This window comes from Pelobates fuscus, chromosome 3 (assembly GCF_036172605.1).
Source record: "Pelobates fuscus isolate aPelFus1 chromosome 3, aPelFus1.pri, whole genome shotgun sequence".
Taxonomy (NCBI): Eukaryota; Metazoa; Chordata; class Amphibia; order Anura; family Pelobatidae; genus Pelobates; species Pelobates fuscus.
In genome coordinates this window covers 155,300,750-155,320,246 of record NC_086319.1, presented here as the reverse complement: position 1 = coordinate 155,320,246, position 19,497 = coordinate 155,300,750, and the positions used below count along the sequence as shown (strand labels likewise).

The window sequence follows — 19,497 nt, the reverse complement described above, 5'->3', positions numbered from 1 at the left end:
TGCCTAATAATTATGCACAGTAATAGTCACCTGCACACACAGATATCCCCCTAAAATAGCTATAACTAAAAACAAACTAAAAACTACTTCCAAAAATATTCAGCTTTGATATTAATGAGTTTTTTTGGGTTCATTGAGAACATGGTTGTTGTTCAATAATAAAATGAATCCTCAAAAATACAACTTGCCTAATAATTCTGCACTCCCTGTACATCATCTCCGAAAATTGTCTGCCTTTTTTTTTTTATAAAGTGTATTAACCACTTAAGGACCAAACTTCTGGAATAAAAGGGAATCATGACATGTCAGACATGTCATGTGTCCTTTAAGGGGTTAAAGGCATTGTATAGCATTGTAAGTGTGGCAGTTGTTGCGCGCGTGTCAGCAGTGCAGGCTCTGCAAAGAAGCTAACCTCGTCCGAGGAGTGTGAGGCATAGATCTCGGGCGCCATCTTGGACTCAGCAGGCCGCGATGCGGCTTGGAGAAAAGCCCCTATATCTCCGGATCCCGTGCCCGGATCCACTCTCTGCTTCTTGCTCTTCTTCCCCATATTGTCGGTAAGCTGTGAGCCTGTTTAGGGGTCCAGTATGTGCGGGGATTATGGCTCCGGGCGAGTTAATTGAGCGTGTGTTTAATGCTGTGAGCAATGACTGGTTAATGCAGTCTGACTGGCCCTGTACAGAACCAGATGTTTTTTCTCCATTCCGAATTTGGCAATGTACCCATTACTGTTTGAATTTTCACCTCCCTCTCTCTGAAACTACAAACCTATTTTTTGGTGGAACCCAGCTAAATGTATTTGCATGTGTTATGTCTAATTTCTGCCAGGGTGGACTGCTCAGGGCGTCGGGTGGCCAGTCTGGACGTTGATGGGGTGATTAAAGTTTGGTCTATCGATGGCATCATGCAGACCAAAGCTTCTTCCATATCAAAGTCTGCTCTTCTATCTCTGGAATGGGCGACAAAGAGGGACAGGCTGGTGAGTGTTACTTACAATTAGACCTTCGTATTACATTCACATTGGATTGCATATGAATTGGAAGAAAATATCTCTCCTCTAGCACACACTTTCATGGATTAGTTTTCCATCTTAACTTTTCAGCAGTTTTATTAAAGGGACACTATAGGCAACAAGGCCACGTCAGTTTATTGAAGTGGTCTGGGTGCAGTGTCCCTATTGCACTTAGAGCTGCAATGTTAAACATTGCAGTTTCATAGAATTGCAGCACTAAGTCTGCCTCCAGTGACTGTCTGAGATTCACTTCCTGAATCCTAACGGACCTTTGTTCCGGTAACTAACGCTGGACATCCTCACGCTCTGCATGAGGACCTCCTGCGTCAGAGTTTTCCACATAGGAAAGCATTGATTCAATGCTTTCCTATGGGAAGGTCTAATGCACGTGCAGCATGTACATTAGCGCCCGCTCATCAGGGGACGGAGAAGAAGCCGCAAACCAGCGCTGAGGGACATCTGCGCTTGGATCAGGCAAGTAAAGGGTATTTAACCCTTTATTCACTGACTGGGGGGGGGGGGGGGGGGCCAGATGGAGCTATAGTGCCAGGAATACGGCTATTAACAACCATTCGGTCAAAGGGGGATAGTTCTGTAAAACACGGTCATCTTAAAAGTGAAATAATCTCCAATAGTATTCGCATTGTGATTCTATTTGGTTTCCATGATGACTGTACCAAACATTACCACTTTTAAAACTTGGCACCACTTTTCAGATCATGACATAAACCCTCATCAGCATGTTTACAGGAGTCTACTATACCATAGCATGCAGGTTGAACACTGGGCTTTGAATTAATATTTATAGCCTGGTATGCAGTAGCAGAAGAAATGTTTGAAGTATAATTCTTTCAATTGACCAGCAAAATAACTATGCAGTTGCACTAAGCACAGTAAGTGAGCCAAACTCTTTTTCACTGTAGTTAGATCCAATACTAACATTGTTGCTCTTTTCTCCTATGGTTGGTTGGAGCAGCTCTTGCTGGGCAGTGAAGTAGGCACCGTTCGGCTGTATGACACAGAAGCAAAGAAGAACTTATGTGAAATTGGAATTGCTGATGACATGCCCAGGTTATATATAAAAAAAATGTTTTTTCTTGTTGTAAATGAAGACAATAAAAGGTACAAGTGAAATAGGCATACATAACCACAAATATTACTGATCCAAGGCACCGACATGTCACCATCAATTAATGCATAAGAAGAACAATGCCAAAACAAAAAATATAATTATAAAAAAACAAAGTAAAAAAAAAAAAAAACTAAATGGAGGGTGTGCATCTATTGTACTTCTCCCCCCGCCCTTCCCCCATCTGGCCCCCACCCATGGGTGGGGGCCCTAAATGAAAATGCTGGGGGGGGAATACTGTCCTCCTTTCCTCCTCTCCCCCATTGGAGACGGGTGGGGGTTAAATCTGAAAATACTCACCCCCCCCAGGTGATTTAGGGGTCCCCAAACCCCTAGTCACACCCTCTCACCCCAAAAAAACATTTAAAGTATTACCTACCTCCCTCACCCTAAAAATAGTGAGGGGGAGACCATAAATCTAAATCCCTGTAAATAAATAAAATCCTTACATTATTTGATCCTTAATCCTTATTTGATGTCTTCTTTTTTCTAAAACCTTATTTTTTTCAGCCCCCAAAAAGGTCAAACAAAAAAACAGAATACCCGTCAAATTTATAAAATAAAAAAAATCAGACAAAAAAGAAAAATCCAGACGCTAAAAAAAGAATCCATCTTCACCCATGGAGGGCACGGCGCAGACTGAGCTTTCCCACGCCCTGCAATTGGGCTCAGAGCGCTTTGATTGGTTGGCTTGAAATCCAGAGTGCTCTGTTTCATTTTACACAGCGTGGGAAAGTTATTTTCCCATGCTCTGTAATTTGACTCATAACCCTCTGGTTGCTTTCAAAAAGATGGGTTGTGGGGATATTTATGGGATAATAATAGTAAACAGTTGAGAATTGCCCACTATTTCAATTCTCAGATCCCAAAGATCGTTATTGTGTAAGTGAAATGTATTCCATATAAATAAAATAACAATTTGTTATAAAAATAGATACAATTTATTGTGACAATTTAAATAATAATAATAAGTAACATGCGTGACAATAATCAATGAATATTCAGTATAACATGGTATGCAATACAATGGTAATACGCTTTCCAATGGTTAATATAGCTTCAATTGTCAAGACAAGATTTATGACTGTCTTTCACAGAGCTTCGAAAGTGAAACTTGCACACAGACCTTGCAGCTTAAGGCTATAAAACTTTAGCTGACAGTTAAAATAACCCTTTCAATGCTGGCTAGACCTCCTAAGTAATTAAGACCTATTCTCATGTGATTTTAAATAAAATAAAATTTATACCAGCTCATTAGTCATTTCCTGGAACCATCCAATAAGAGTAATCTACCATGTTCTATAAGCAGAATTTTAACTTGCCTAAACAGATATTTTATCTTATTTTAGAGCAAATCAATACACCTGGATAAATATCACGATATGCTAACATGTGATATGTCACATTAAATACATCATTAATCTTTTCTATCTGCAGAATAGAATGTTTAATCATATACTTCTTAGTTAACTAAGATTTCTAAATATCAAAATCTGATCGTGATTTATCCAGTCATATATCATGCTATTAGAAAATGTTTAATTAATTTTAGATGAATTAAATGAAACCAGTATAATTACCAGTTGAGTAGATATTTTCATCAGATTAGTAGGTAGTCTCAGGAACTGAATGGATTTCTTGCTCTGACTCTGCTTTTCTTTCTTAGCCTGCGATCCTGACTGCCTTGCCCCCTTGCTTTGCTTTGCTTTCTCTGCATACCTCCGCATACCTCTCTCTTCCCTTTGTCTTTGTCCATTAACATTTAGCTAACAGTCTGTCCATCCCCCGTTCTCATTTCTTATCACTCGATTTGTATATACTAAGCATTCCTTTAGCTTCTGGCAAAGTGGTTAGTTTTACAGAAGGGATAGAAATCTTGTGTCTTTTGTTAACTTGACAATAACAAAATGGAGTCTGCTCTGTTCAGATTGACTCTGACGATATACATTTTAATTTCTATCATAGCACAACATGTCTGCCGATATAAATACCCTGACAGGGTGGGGACAATTGGTCCCCCCTACCCCCCCCATTTTCATTCAGGGCCTCCACCCGCCGCTCATGGGTGGGGGCCAGTAGGGGCATTCAGGAGATTTTAATCTCCCTTATACTATTATGGGGGTCATATTAACCCCCACTGAGTGAGGGAGGACATGGGGGCTTAGGAAGTGGCGGGGAGCACTGCTCCCTGCCGCTTCTATTTTTACATATTACAAGGAGGGAGCTGTGAGAAGTTACTTGTCCACCGGAAGCTAGAGCATCCCATATGTACTGCCATGATACTAAGGCAAATCTAATCCACGTTAAGTAAAATTTTCTGTTTTCTTTCTTTTTTTTTTTTTTTTTATTCTTTTTTTTTTTGTGGTGCAAATAATAACAGATTCTTGCATTGACATGTTATAAACAACTTTGTATACGTTTTTGAGTAGAAAGGTCCAGTAACAGGTTATAATAAGCTGCACCATTTTTTTGTTAGAAAACATATTAAAGGATTATACATGCTGATAATGACTTTAACCCCTTAAGGACACATGACGTGTGACATGTCATGATTCCCTTTTATTCCAGAAGATTGGTCCTTAAGGGGTTAAGATCATTTGAGGGTTATATATGCTAATAACTTATGGTTTTGAGAACATTTAAGGATTACATATGGTGATAATGTACGACTTTACTAACATTTAAGGAGTACATTTGCTGATGATACATTACTTTAGAAACATGTAAGGAGTATATATGCTGATAATGTATGACTTTGAGAGCATTTAAGGAATACATGATTTAGAAACATTTAAGGATTATATATGCTGATAATGTGCAACTTGAAGAACAGTTAAGGAGTACCTTTGCCGATATTAAAAATTTCTGTTTTCTTAAAGCAGAGGTTTATTCACTAAATTCTGATTAGTGGTGAATTAAATAAAAATCTGTAGTTTTGTGTTTTTAATTTTTTTTTTTTGTGTGTGTGAATTGGCTATTGTTGCCTACATTGTGCAATTTTGTTTTCAATTAACTACAGTTGAGTGTTTAATGAATGTATAAAAATAAACTGGATAACCTATTTAATAGTGTGTGTGTGTAGATGTGTATATCACGTTTTGTGATATTATTTTGCTTCAGTAAATTAAAGACTTTTTCTTATACAGTGTGAACTAGTGGATATATTGATATGGGATTTTATTCCCTCTTCTTATAGTACCATGTGAATTTGTTTATTTTTTTTAATTTGATTTTTGTTTTATATACGTCTAGGCTGTAGTAATCATTTGCAAGCAAATTACATTCATTTTCCTTTGGTTATGAATAAAAGGGATATTCTTACCTTTTTAGGATACTTTCTTTAGCCTGCAATCCTAGCGGCACGTCGTTTGTCTGTTCAGCAGCAGCTCCAAATTCTCCTAGTAATGTGGAGCCAGTGATTCCTGGTTCTGGGGAATATGGTGGAAATCAGGTTGCTGGGAAACTCCTGCTGTGGGATACAAAAACAATGAAACAGCAGGTACAATCCAACTTTACGGAATACCTCATCTCTCCTTTTAGTTGGGCGTTACAAACTGCCATTTAGAAATGCAAGAAAATGAAATCATCCCTTTTCTTCTGTCGCTAAAGTAAATATTTTGCCTTGTCTAAAGTTTGCTTCTTGCATCAGTCTTGACAAAGCTAGCATTCTTATTGTCCCCCACTGCTTTATTTCACCCTTTTCATAGAAGCTCTGCTTTGGCAGCTTCAAAATAAAAAAAATAATAAGTGAACATCGAGGTGGCTGGTGGATAGAGAATTCTGCAGCATTTATCGCAAGGGGGACAATACAATGTGAGGCAGAGGTTTAGAGTACTAAACTAATTAGACTAAGGACTCCAAAACTATTTCACTGTTTGGAGGGTAGAATACAAATATCACCGGAGAGAGAGATTTTACATTTAATGTAATCAATATATGAAATTAAACACCATGAATTAAGGTTAAAATCTACCCCTATCACTCTTATTGTGGCAATGCGTTCTCCCTATACAGCATTATTTGGGAATTACAGCTGGAAAGTGAAGGTTCTGCAAGGGCTGTGTCGGAATGTTAGTCATTGATGTAGTACTGACACATACCAAATAGAAATTCACTTATCCTATTGTGTAGACTAAAATGTATTGCTCCAATCACTACAGAGACCTTTATTTCTACATTGTTGGTGTTTGGGGAGAAATAAATGATCACTAATTATTTCAGTAGATGAAACTTTCACGCCTTCAATTACAGTTATGTAATAAAACTGCATTCTTAATAAACCGTAAAAAGGTTGTGTTTTTACTTTTTTTTTTTTTTTCTTTTTTTAGCTCCAGTATTCCTTAGAACCTGTACCCATAGCAATAAACTGTACCTCTTTCAACCACAATGGGAACCTGCTGGTAACGGGAGCTGCTGATGGGTTCATTCGTCTTTTTGGTAAGTTTGGTTGGTTGTTTATGTTTTGTTTTTTTGCTTTCCTTCTTCCATGGCTTTGTAGTTGTATTTATACTATGTACACTATTTAAGTGGGCATTTGGGAATTTTGTCCTCTGATATTTGCCTACAATAAGGCCAATGTGCACTACCTAGAAGATGGTTTCCATTTTGTATTATTATTATTACCATCACTGCTAACTTCATAAATCTAGAAATCCTAAATACAAACCTGTCCATAGTTAATATTTCAGACATTATGTATGAGTCCAAGGCAGGGCAATACTACAGTGCTTATATTTAGTCTCTTTAGCTTTCCCAATCAAAAGCTCTGTGAATTAATTCTGAGTTATGGCAAAAATAATATGTGCATTCTGGATTTACCAACACCATGCCACGCATGGATACTGGAATTCTTGGCTTTATGGGCAAACGGAGAACAACTCTAGAAGCCAATTTCACATGTGAACATCAAATGTGGCATATACCAAGGTGATGTCATATCCCCCATGCTGTTCGGCATAGGCCTCAACACCCTCAGCCAGATCATCATGAAGAGAGGAAACCGGTTCAAGAGTGGAGATACGAGGGGGCGGGCTGAGCTGAGAGGACGCAGAACAGAACTGCTCCTGCTCTTACAGGCAATAATCACTACATACAAGCCACAAACCGTTTTCAAACGACCCAAATGGGTTACCATTTGAGAGGTGATCTTGCGGGGCACACACTGACACCAAATATGCTGCCATCCCTGCAGGAATCACCGGAGCGACATTTGCGGCCTACAAGCTTGGTCGGTGCTGGGGAGACTGCCGCTTCCCGGTTGCCCCCAAAGGCAAAAGCTGGCACTTGGGCCCTCGTTCCTCCCCCTATGGACTGGCGGGGGTTATCCCGGTCCCAGAAAGACCCCTACAGGCTCGGAGGAAGCATCCTCAAGTGGCGCTTATCAAGCCCAAAATGGTGGCAAATGCCACTGGGCCACGAGACACAGCACAGTGGCCCGACATTCTAACACGGCTGGATGCTATATTTGCAGCCTTCTGAAGGAAACTGACAGAACAGCAAGCACTTAACGATGGCACCCTCCTCGTGCTCCCGACTACAAAGCACACCTCACAGAAAGAAGCGAGCACAAAAATAGTGCCGCCGACAGCGACACCTACAGCATGAGTACATACCCACTCGGCTGCGACAACAGACTTGTTTCACGCATGAACAAACCACCTACATCAAAGCACACCACCATGTTTTAGCTCAACATGAGATCCATGGACTTGGCTATCATAGGTTCCCGAGACGGCTGTCCAGGGCTGCACGCCCTCTCGCAAGCCTGGAGTTGGAGGTATCCTTTGCCCTGCTACACTACAGCTGATCCAAGTCCAAACTCTCCTACACGACACGGATCGGCTGATCTGTTACTTGAGCACACATCCAGCACTTTAGTCTATGTGAGGGGGCGGCAGACTGGGAGTCAAGCTGTTGAAACATAGTTACTTTTCTGTTATATGCCTGCTCTAACATATCTATTCAGGCCCTATGTATAGCACAATAGGGTGTAGTGTCTCATTACTTCCTAGATGCCTGTAGCTCTATACATACAGCACCTGGTTTAGCTATAAAGCATGTTACTAATCTATGTCAGTCATGTGAACCTATTTCTTGTAAACCTACTTCTAGCTATTGTTCTTCATCTCCTGACCTAATTAGCATTACTCTTTAAAAAATGTGCAGTTCAGTCTTATGTCACAATACTGTCCGTTTTAAATTGTCTGTAAACGCTATTGTGGAGTTAAGCGTGGAGATACCATACATGGTATAAATTTTTACTATACATGGAAAAACCTAAATCTTTATGCCAAGAGTTACCGGGACATAGACTCACTGGTCCACTTAACTAGGATATATAGCAATGTTGTTCAGACGATATTAGTGTGGGCAGATGACCGCAAACAGAGAGAAGATCATCAGGACTAAAAGAGCTAGTGTGCCAGTTGGCCAAATAGGAGATGTAGAGATCAGCTACAAGTACCCCAGGATACCACAAACACATGGCAACTATTATTTATTTATTTATTTATTACTGGTATTTATAAAGCGCTAACAGATTCTGCAGCGGTGTACAATTAGTGGAGGACATACAAACACAGACAAATACAAAAGCTAGTGAGGACCCGTAAGCTGATATCTAGCCATTTAAGCTCTTTTCTACAAAGTGCTTAACTATGAGGAAGAGGCAATGAGCACAGAACATCCAAGTGCCTTCAGAGAGTCCCAGCTGAATGGCAAGAACAAGGTTCACTCAATCAACACATACACCCTACCAGTCATCCGGTATTCAGCTGGAATAATAACCTGGCAAAGAGAAGAGCAGGACACCATAGCCATCAAAACCAAGAAACTACTCCCTATGAATGGAGGATTCCACTCAAAATCCAGCTCCCAGAATGTACACCAGCCAGAAGTAAAGAGGTTGGGGTCTGATGAGTGTCAAAGCCATTGTTCTGGATGAAACACAGAGCATTCACATGTACATCACAAAAATAGCCCCCAAAGAGAAACTCTTAATTAAGGGAATGCTACAATGGATAGAGGATGCAGAAAAAAGAGGTGTAATGGCAAGATAAATCTCTCCATTGAATGTTCCACTGGAGATAGTAAATTTGGCTCATATTCCGAAATCCTAGCTGTGGTTGGGAAAAGCAGGACTAAAAGATGGTACTCTGGCACTAATCCTGGCAGCACGGAAAAAAAGGCCAACACCACCAGATCAATAGAAGTGTGAAGTCTAACATACCAAACAGGAGCCAATGTGCAAACTGTGCATAGACGCCTCAGAGACAGGCCAGCAGATACTGTTATGGATAGAAATTAATGTTGGTAAAATGTATATTTACTTAAAATGGCTGCTAGACCATCCCCTCCCATCCTGTGTTTAATAACTACTCAAAATGGCTGCTAGAGCACCCCCTCCCATTGACTAAAGAATGTCATGTATTAAGATGGCATCTCCCAGGGAGAGCTGCACCCAGGATGATGGTGACATCACACTTTGGAGGAAGGGCATTAGATAAGACACATGACCAATTAAAGATGTATTCTCTCTGTTATCTTGCTTTCTGCATATGATGTATTTCTGCTTTTATAAGGGGCTCGCCGCCCCCTTGATTAAACATTCCAAAGTTTTTCATTAACCTGAAACCTGTGTCTCAATGTGATTTACTTCAGAGCGTGCGCGCTTTCTATTTTAAGCAATTTGGACAGGAGCAGATACTCAGATAATCAAACACTTGGTTTGATCCACAACAATACTATTTGGAGTAACTAGTAAAGGCAGTAATTTTCACAAGAGCACTTGGGGGTGTAACCCTCAAGTGGAAAGTGGCTACAACAGATTCCAGGTGGGACATCTGAGATCTCTGTCCAGAAGAGTGCATTGCTAAGAACCCTCAGAATCCAACTCTGGTAGAAGACCTGAGAATGGAGAATACACAAAAAATACCACCTGGAGGGATGAGACAGTCAATATTTATATATGTAAATAACCGTTGGTCATCTGCAGGGGTTAGAAAGAAGCCAGTACAAAGATTGTTGTCCATTATGTAACTTTTAAAAGATTTAAAACAGATGGGCCTTGAAAGGTGAGGCCCTAACTATAACCCTAAGATCCTGTAATAACACACCACTATACACAAAGCAGGGCTGTCCAACCTGCGGCCCCCCAGGTGTTGCTGAACTACAACTCCCATGATTCCCTGGCTATCTGTTTCATTGAAAGAATCATGGGAGTTGTAGTTCAGCAACATCTGGGGGGCCGCAGGTTGGACAGCCGTGCTTTAAAGGATTCAATAAGACGTATAGCTGTTGAATAAAAATGTCTTGTTAAAGTCCCCAAATGACTTAACACCACAAGCAAAGAAGATAGATGTTTATTTTGATTACTCTTCAAATGTTCTAAGATCATAAACCTCTGTGTAACCACTTACACCGAGCAGAGCTGCCCCCAGGCTCTACACAAAGAGCTACAGGATGCCTACATAGACTATGGATCTTGTCTTAAGGGTAGTTATATACAGGAAACTGTCTCCAATAGGAATTATAATCTTTACTTGCCACAGTGTGACAAATGCATACAAAAACAATCAGGCAACCATCGCTGTACTATGGTACAAAGTAATAAATGCAGTTTCTTTATCAAAGAGGATAAAACACTGTACATTCATCGTCCTGATATGCCCATAAGTTCCCAAGTTCTATCATCCACAAAGGCCCCTAATATCTAGTTCATGGCCTGTTCAAATCCAGACTCCCTGCAACGCCCACTTCCTTCCATCACCTGTAAAATTCTTCACATCTGGCCTACAAGATTGCAGAACTCGCGCTCTTTACAATGGGCTGTTGAAGTCTTCTTTTATTGAGCAATGTCCTTTCCAAAGAAACAGAATCAGAATTTCTTCATCCTCGACAAACCTCAGGCCTGTCCATATTACATAAGGTCAACTTGTACTTGTTTTATACGTTATTGCCCTCAATGTCTTGAGGGAGGAGGAACTTTTGCATAAAAACATGAAATAGAACAGCTTGCCCAATAAACTGCATTATTTTTTATTTATGTTTTACAAGAAGTCCCTAGAGTGCAATTTATTTTCAAAGTGTATTGTCTACTTAATGTAAACCGGGCTGTAAGCTAAAAAAGGGTGTGTGTGTGTGTGTGTGTGTGTATATGTATATGTGTATACCCAGGACATACTTGAAAACTAGAGAAATCTCAATGTATCTTTCCTGGTAAAATATTTTATAAATAATTATATATCTATATCTCTCTCAATCTCTGGCACTCACCATAAAGCAAACAATAAATCCAATATTGCCCGGGTGCTTCCCAGTGCAAATACGAAATAGGTTGTGACAGAACCATCTGCCTTGGAATTACTTGTATTATCTGCTCATTCGTCTGTTTGTTTGTGCATTTCCCTGTCCGTACGGTCCCCATGTTATTTCCCCGTTTCACCATGTTATTTCCCCGTTTCACCTAACTATTTGCCGAACGGCCGGCCACCCAGGGGGGGAAGTGGGCTGCTTGTTAACCTCTTGGCCTCATTCGAACGTTGTGGTTAACCGCAGACACTTCCCCTTGTTAATGGTTGGCTGGGTGGTCGTCGTTCGTATGAACAAACACGAGGTGGCGGCCATCTTGGACATGCGAACGCCCAGCGGCTACTATTTTCAGACGAACACCGCTGAAAGCCGCCGACCTCCCTTCATCTGTTTCCTCTTCATACGAACACCGTCCGTTCGGTACATTTTTCATACAAACAGAGCCACCCCCAGATAGCTATCCCATGGAGCCCATTCGTATAATGAAAAGACTATGTGAAAGACTTTGGCTCCATGGCGATTGAACTGTATGTATGTGATCGGAGCGCCATTCGGTAATAATGTGCGCTCAGATCTAAGCTATCTGGTGATACGTTAAATGTACCTATTTCATTCAGTAGTTTTTATATTAAATATTTTTATATGTTTTTATTACCATGTGTAAAATTGAGTTTTGCCTCTATCCTCGGAGATAATTGAGTTACTTCCCAATTATCTCCAGGATAGAGAGGATGGTCCAATACAGCTAAAAGGGAGTGATTATGTCTGTAACCCTGTGATTGGCTACTGTATCATTATTGTCACAGTTTTCCACACGGTCCCCTAGGGGAGTGTCGACCTGGTGGGAAACCTGCATAAATACCGGGCAGGTAGACCACAATAAACCAGATTCCTGCTTGACGCTCAATACAGAGCCTCGTCTCGTACTTATGGGGATAATTCGTATGGTTTTCCTGTTCGACTGTTTGGAGTATGGATTTCGTATGATTGCTTGTTCGGCTGATTGGAGTGTTCGGTAGCTGCCTTTGTATTCGGGAAGGGAATATCTCAAACGGCTTAACTCCTGCTATACTAGGGTAAACGGAGCACTCCAAATGAATTTTTAAACGTGTAATGAAAAAAAACTAAATCAACGTTTTGACCCTCTTGGGTCTTTATCAATATTTGTTTGTGTGTGTGTATAGAATACATAAATATTTTATAATCTATGAATAAGGGGCTGCTAATAACATGCTACTTTATAAATGACATTCAAATTTGCAATATGGATAGAAAAATAGATGTATAAGAAATATTTGAACACCAAGACTCCTACTCTCCCAGATTTTCATAAATTTACCTATAACAATAAATAATAGTATAAAGTTTGTCCATGTATATATGTGTTTTTTTTGTCATTTTGTTATTTTTATATATTTATGAAATATTGTTCTAAATATTTGATTGTTCTCCAGCCTGTTGGCCAATTTCTATTTCAGTTTAATAGGACATTTTTGGTATTGAGAGACGTCTGGCTGGAAATATCCCCTTGTTACGAGTTGTGCACTAAATACATTGACAAAAATAATTAATTAATACAATGTTAAACAAAAATCTGCACACCAGTCAAGCCCTAAGACTTGTTTTTTCTCACAGAAATCACAAATTTGCAGTGATGTTACTACCGCAAAGGATTCTGGGTGGGCATATTCATATTAGTTCAACAAAGAATCACATTTTTGCCTCATTCCATTTTAAACATGGATTCCTTTGAGTCTGTGTTTGTATACAACAGCTTTGAAACACAACTTGGGAAAAGATGCAAAGCCAGTAAACCACTCATGGACAGCTGTGTCATCGTTAACGTAAATCATCAGCATGAGGTTGGTTTCTGGCTTGCTAGTGTGGCTTGGTAGTGCCTGGGGAACAAAAACCAAAAAGGTTATGGGGTGGGGGGAAGTGTAATTGAAAACCCCTTCCATCTGACGTCTGTGGAGAGTGAATACAATGTTAAACAAAAATATGTAGATATTGTCCTTGACAAAAATATATAGATAAATGCAAAATCAATATACTAAAATGTCTCTTACAAGCTGTAGCGTTTGATACTGCTTACTTGGCAGGAGCATTGAAGTTTCGGAACATTTTCAATCTGTTCGCACAAATGTATGGGAGAACCATTGAGTATGTATACTTGATGTGATGGATCATTACATCTCACAAATGTTTGTACTAGTATTTTATTTATTTATTCCTCGCCTCAAATATTTGACATTGGCAAGTTTTAAAAAATAAATAAAAATTACAGAATATACTGTGAACTATCAGAAATATTTGAAAATGTCTAATGCAGCACAGCAACACATTATGTGCTTTATATGAAGATGGCTATAGGTTTGTTTACAAGGGTGATTATCCTATTAGCTGATATTTCTGTGTGACCATTTGTTTAATTTAGACATGCAGCAACATCAGTGCGCCATGAGTTGGAGAGCTCACAAAGGAGAAGTCTATTCCGTAGACTTTAGTTATGATGAAAACGCAGTGTATAGCATTGGTGAAGATGGGAAGGTAGGCTGGCAGAGAATCGCTTTTGTGTATAATGTCCATGTAATACATATCATTGAAAGATGTGTTCATATGTATAACATACTTTTTTTTTAAATTTATTTTTTGTGTGTGTTAATTTCTAGTTTATTCAGTGGAATATCCATAAAAGTGGACAGAAAGTGTTGGAATATTCTCTGCCTCCTGATGCTACTGGTCCTTTTATGCTATCTGGTTACAGTGGATACAAGCAGGTCCAGTTTCCCCGTGGCAGACTGTTTGCATTTGACTCTGAAGGGAACTATATGCTGACATGTTCGAGCACAGGGGGAGTCATTTACAAGGTGCGCATTGCTCCTACTAGTATACGTTTCTTCTCTATACCTTTTTGTTACTGGAAATTAAAACTCAATGTGTACTTCTTGTGTTAAGCAAAAAAAAAAAAAAAAAAGAATTCTCTAGTAGTTAAAATGCAATTTTGACATTTGTTTTCATAATTTCAATTGTTGAAAAGTGTATGCTCTTCAAAGTGTCACGTTTGTTAAACTATTTACCTTTAAACACAAATAGTAACATGGTGGCATGCTGTCAGCTTAATGTTAACACACATTAATCATGAAACTGCAGCAATCTAATATTTTAAAAAGCTGTCACTTACCAGGATGTTTGATATTATGTTTACTTATCACTGTATTCAAAACATTTATTTGTGAGGTCAGGATATGTAAAATTAAAAGTTGAAATCTACCCCCTCTTTATCCTACAACAAGACAACTCCGCCTTAGCTCCCTGCCAATCATAGTTATAAGCGTTTGTACCTAGCAGTTGGCATAGAGAAAGCTTACAGAGTCAGGAGAAATGAAACAATGTTTCTATTTCTCCTCTCCATTGCAATACTTGCCTTGTCTGAACTGGATTGTGATGTCATTGCTAAATCTTTACTATAACTGTCTTTAAAGAAAACTGAGCATCTCCTGAATAAGAGTTAAAGAGACACTATAGGAAACCAGACCACTTCAGCTCATTGAAGTGGTCAGAGTGCAGTGTCCCTATTGTACTTAGTGTTTACATTGCAAGCTCTACGTCTGCCTCCAGTGGCTGTCTACCAGACAGCCACTGGAGGCTTTTCCTAATGGACCTTTGATCCGGTAAATACACCATCCACTTTTTCCCCATAGGAAAGCATTGATTTAAACACAAAAGCAAAAAAAAGATATATGCCATACAAACTTTTATTTACATTTTTTAGGGTGACCATGAAAGTAAATGTATATTTCCTGGGAAAGGCAAAATACGATCAATCAATTAATTAATTAAAAATAGTTTTCTTTTTAAAGGGACACTATAGTTGCCAGAGTAGCTACAATTTAATGTAGTGGTCCTGGGGCATGTAGCCCTGCAGGCTCCGCATTGTATACACTGCCTTTTCCAAGAAAAAGCTGCGTTTACAAGGCTGTTTAAATCCACTTCTAGTTGCAGCCTGCAATGCTTTGCATGGAGATTCTGAACACTCTCCATAGAAATGTCTTGAATCCGTGCATCTATATGAGGAGATGCTGATTGGCGCAATAAGGTGATTTCCCGTGCAAGTGCAGCAGCCTACCAATGCTTCTCTTTGGATAAGCATTTCATTGAATGAGATCATCTGCTGACAGCCTGGCACAACGGAGAAAGTTAGAGAAGTAAATCTTACCTTCTTACTTTATTTTGGGGGCTGGAATCCAAACCAATAAGTTGGACACTATAGCAGGAATACATGTTTGTATTCTTAAAGGGACACTATAGTCACCCAGACCACTTCAGCTCAATGCAGTGGTCTGGGTGCCAGGTCCCTCAGGTTTTAGCCCTTCACATGTAAACTTAGCAGTTTCAGAGAAACTGCTATGTTTACATAGCAGGGTTAATCCAACCTCTAGGGCTGTCTTCCTGACTGCCGCTAGAGGCGCTTCTGCAACGTTGGATGCGAAATTCGCATCCAACGTGCAGAACGTCCATAGGAAAACATTGAGATATGCTTCTATGGACTGTTTGAATGCTTTTCCGCGCATATGCATTCCGCTCCACTTGGGAGCTGACGTCGGCAGGGGAGGAGAGGTCACCAGCGCCGAGGGAGCCCGGTCCTGGATTAAGGTAAGTGGCTGAAGGGGTTCTAACCCCTTCAGCCCAGCGGGAGGGGGACCCTGAGGGTGAAGGTCCCCCAAGGATGATATAGTGTCAGGAAAACAAGTTTGTTTTCCTGACACTATAGTGATCCTTTAACAATATAGTGTGCCTTTTCTATAACCGGCATAGCTTATTTGCAGTTAAAAAAAAAAACACCATCAACTTTGCAGATCAACTCAGAGCTTTAATGTCATTTTATCTTCTATGGATTTACATATGATCGTGTGAAACTGATTTTTTTTTAATTTAATTTTTTGTGGCAAAAAAAATAATTAGCTGCTCATGGTAGAAATAGACTTTTTTTAAAAAAAGTTTTGGAACCCCTAAATTGTTTTCAATTTTTTTTCCTGTTACAGCTCAACAATGGTGGTGGTATGGAAAGCTGCCTCTCTCTGGGGGGCCATAAGGCCCCTGTGGTCACTGTGGATTGGAGCACAGCTGTAGAATGTGGTACTTGCCTGACTGCTTCGATGGATGGGAAAATTAGACTAACCACTCTCTTGGCACAGAAATCCTAACAAAGCCATGTCCAATTAAGTTTGTGAATCAAGCCTGAAAGATCAGTAAAGTGCAAATTTCTTTAAAAACTAATGAATTTTTGGACTTCCTAAAACCGTTTTGAGGATTTATATGTAGCAATCTATTTTATGCACATGAAGAGATCCATTTTTTTTTGTTATCAAGATCCTGGAGTATATTTATTCCACAAGATTAATCCAGGACATTGCCAGTTCATATTCCAGTGCAGGCACGTCTTGATCACCGCTGTTCCAAAATATGCTCTAACATCTTTGATGTGGCAGAGGACAATTAACTTCCAAATACTACTATTTGAACAGCACCAGTGTAGAGCTTGGCATTCTGGTAGAATTCATAGGGTGACCTTATGGAGTATTTTGTTTCATTTATATTGGGTACCACATACATTCTGAATGCAGAAAATTAGCCATGTGCTCAGATACCAACTATGCTTGGCAGACCACATTGGCTGTAGTATTCATCAGCCCAAATGCATGAACAATATAAAAATCAAAAGAAAGAAAAAAAGTTACATGCGCACTATCCCGTGTAGGTTTTTGGTAGGCTATTAAAGCGTAAGATCTCCTACCTTACACCAGTGATGCTAAAACCATTCTGATTAAATGTACATGGAGATTTGGAATAGTATTCATCTAACCTTTAAAACTATATTTCTATTTTTTTTTTTTTTAAACTTCTACCAGTTCTTCTTTGCAAAGGCTTCCAGATGAATAAAACATGCAAATGTGTGTTAAATTCGCAACAATTTTTGAAAGAGGCTTTCCAGAAACGTGTTTTATTTTATTTTTATTTTTTTGTTCTGGGTTCACTTTGGCCTTCTTTTATTTTTATTTTTTTGATATATTTTTTGTTTTAAACCTCGATATCCATGTATTTATATGTCAAAGCCTTGTGGATTAAAAGTGTAACTAAGGGATTAATGCGTCCATACAAATTACATAGTAGTCATCTTACCCATGAAAATGGAAGCACTGGCACTAATTGCAAAATTGTGTAGCCACATAATGACAAGATTTTTATACCATCCTGCACTTTTTATTTAACTCTATAAACTTTATTTGATTGTGTTATGCAGTAAGTGCGTTTAAATTAAAAAATGTATCCTGTGCTCTTATATACAGTAATATTAAAGGGTTACTCCAAACAAAAGAAAAAAAGTAACTCTAACCATACCAGTGGTTACCCCCCTCCCTTGATCCCCCCAAATGAGAAAATAACAACAACAAAAATAGACATTAAAACTTATCTCCATTTATATCTGAGTTTAAGTTCTCCCCTCTTTGGCTTGTGTTGCTCCCATCTCTGTATGGGGAAGGGGGGGGGTCTTTACTGCCATTGGCTGTGCGTGTTGGCATCAGATGTAAATTTTGCACAGAATTGACAATAGCCAGCCCGGAACTTTGTTCCTAGCTGGCGTATGACACTGCTGAAGGTGGAGTTGTATCTCTGGCAGCTAAGGGTTTACTCTCTATATGTGAAGCATTTGAAAGTGAAATGCACATACAGCCTCCAGGCACCATGGACATTTGAAATCACTAAAGTGATCATGGCACTGGAAGTAACCCTTTAATATTGCTGTCATGTTATTGCCAGAAACTTTGGCTTTAATAAAATTGATCAGAAATGCATCACCAAATCTAGAAGAACACAAGTTGCTAATACAGGTGAGATTGGCTGCCAGTGTGCCTTTAATGAATAACCGTGTCAGACGACTTCAGCTCATTGAAGTGGTCTGGGTACAATGTCCCTTAACCCTACAGTGGTAATTATTGCAGTTTCTGAGAAACTTCAATAGTTACCTCTGAGGGTTAACTATTCCTCTGGTTGCTGTCTACCAGACCGCCAATAGCAGGACTTCCGGAATCGAAATGGACCTTTGGTCCATTATCTGACGCTGGACATCCTCACACCTTGCATTAAGGACCTCCAGATTCTTCCCCGTAGGAAAGCATTAAATAATGCTTTCCTATGGGGAGATACTAATGCGAGCGCATGGGCATTAGATCTTTTCTGCAGGCTGTCGGTGGGTAGAGGATCATGGGCGGAGTCTAACCCACCGCCGAGGGACAAAGGCGCTGGATTCATGTAAGTCACTGAAGGGGTTTTAACCCCTCGAGTGCCGCGGGATGAGGCACTGCAAGAGCCTATAGTGCCAGGAAAACGGGTTTGTTTTCCTGGCACTATAGAATCCCCTTAAAGCGAGATTTACCAGGAATTAAAGTTGTACTACAAATACAACTCTAAAATAGCCAAACTGAAACAATTCTTCAAGTCCACTATGTTTTCAGTTTGTTTTCTTTGGCCTTAAATTTGAAATTCATTTTGGATTCCCCAAAATTTTAACCCTGTGAGATTTGGTTTGGATGCCAAAGTTGTCAATCCCTGGAGGAAGTGAATATTGTGCTGACTTCGATGTACTGCAAGGATTGGCTTTTTTATTTTTTATTTACTAAAATGATCAACTTTAATTATTGTTAATGTGCAGATGGAATGTGTGGAAAGCAAAGAATGTCAAACAGGATTTATGTTGTTTTTCTTGCACATGTTACTTTCCCCCCCTCCCCGTGCACAAACCTATACAAATTTATTGTAGACTGTATATCTTGAAGTTTGTTAGTTTTTAATTTCTACTTTAGATCTGAGTGTATGCTGCAAACTACATTTGTAAATATTCAAGTCGTGGGAAGGAAATCCAAAGTCAGTATTAAAACTGCCAAATACTCTACTGCCTCTCACTTTTTTTTTTTTTTTTGTGCTGCTAATTGTGTGAATTTTAAGCTTATAAAAGTCCTCCTGACTTCTTGGGGTCTTCTTAAGA

The 19,497-nt window shown here is 39.4% G+C and overlaps 1 protein-coding gene across 2 annotated transcripts in view; it reads left to right on the top strand.

The window, feature by feature from the left end:
* Positions 1–17,324, top strand: part of WDR91 (WD repeat domain 91) — a 30,092-nt gene extending 12,768 nt beyond the window's left edge. For both annotated transcript variants that reach the window (XM_063447553.1, XM_063447554.1), the window contains exons 10-16: positions 829–979; positions 1,989–2,083; positions 5,472–5,640; positions 6,470–6,578; positions 13,888–14,000; positions 14,123–14,320; positions 16,496–17,324. In XM_063447553.1, the coding sequence (XP_063303623.1) occupies positions 829–979; positions 1,989–2,083; positions 5,472–5,640; positions 6,470–6,578; positions 13,888–14,000; positions 14,123–14,320; positions 16,496–16,657 (997 nt within the window). In that variant the 3' untranslated portion in view covers positions 16,658–17,324. The remainder of the gene's footprint in view (positions 1–828; positions 980–1,988; positions 2,084–5,471; positions 5,641–6,469; positions 6,579–13,887; positions 14,001–14,122; positions 14,321–16,495) is intronic.
* Positions 17,325–19,497: the final 2,173 nt, after the last annotated feature.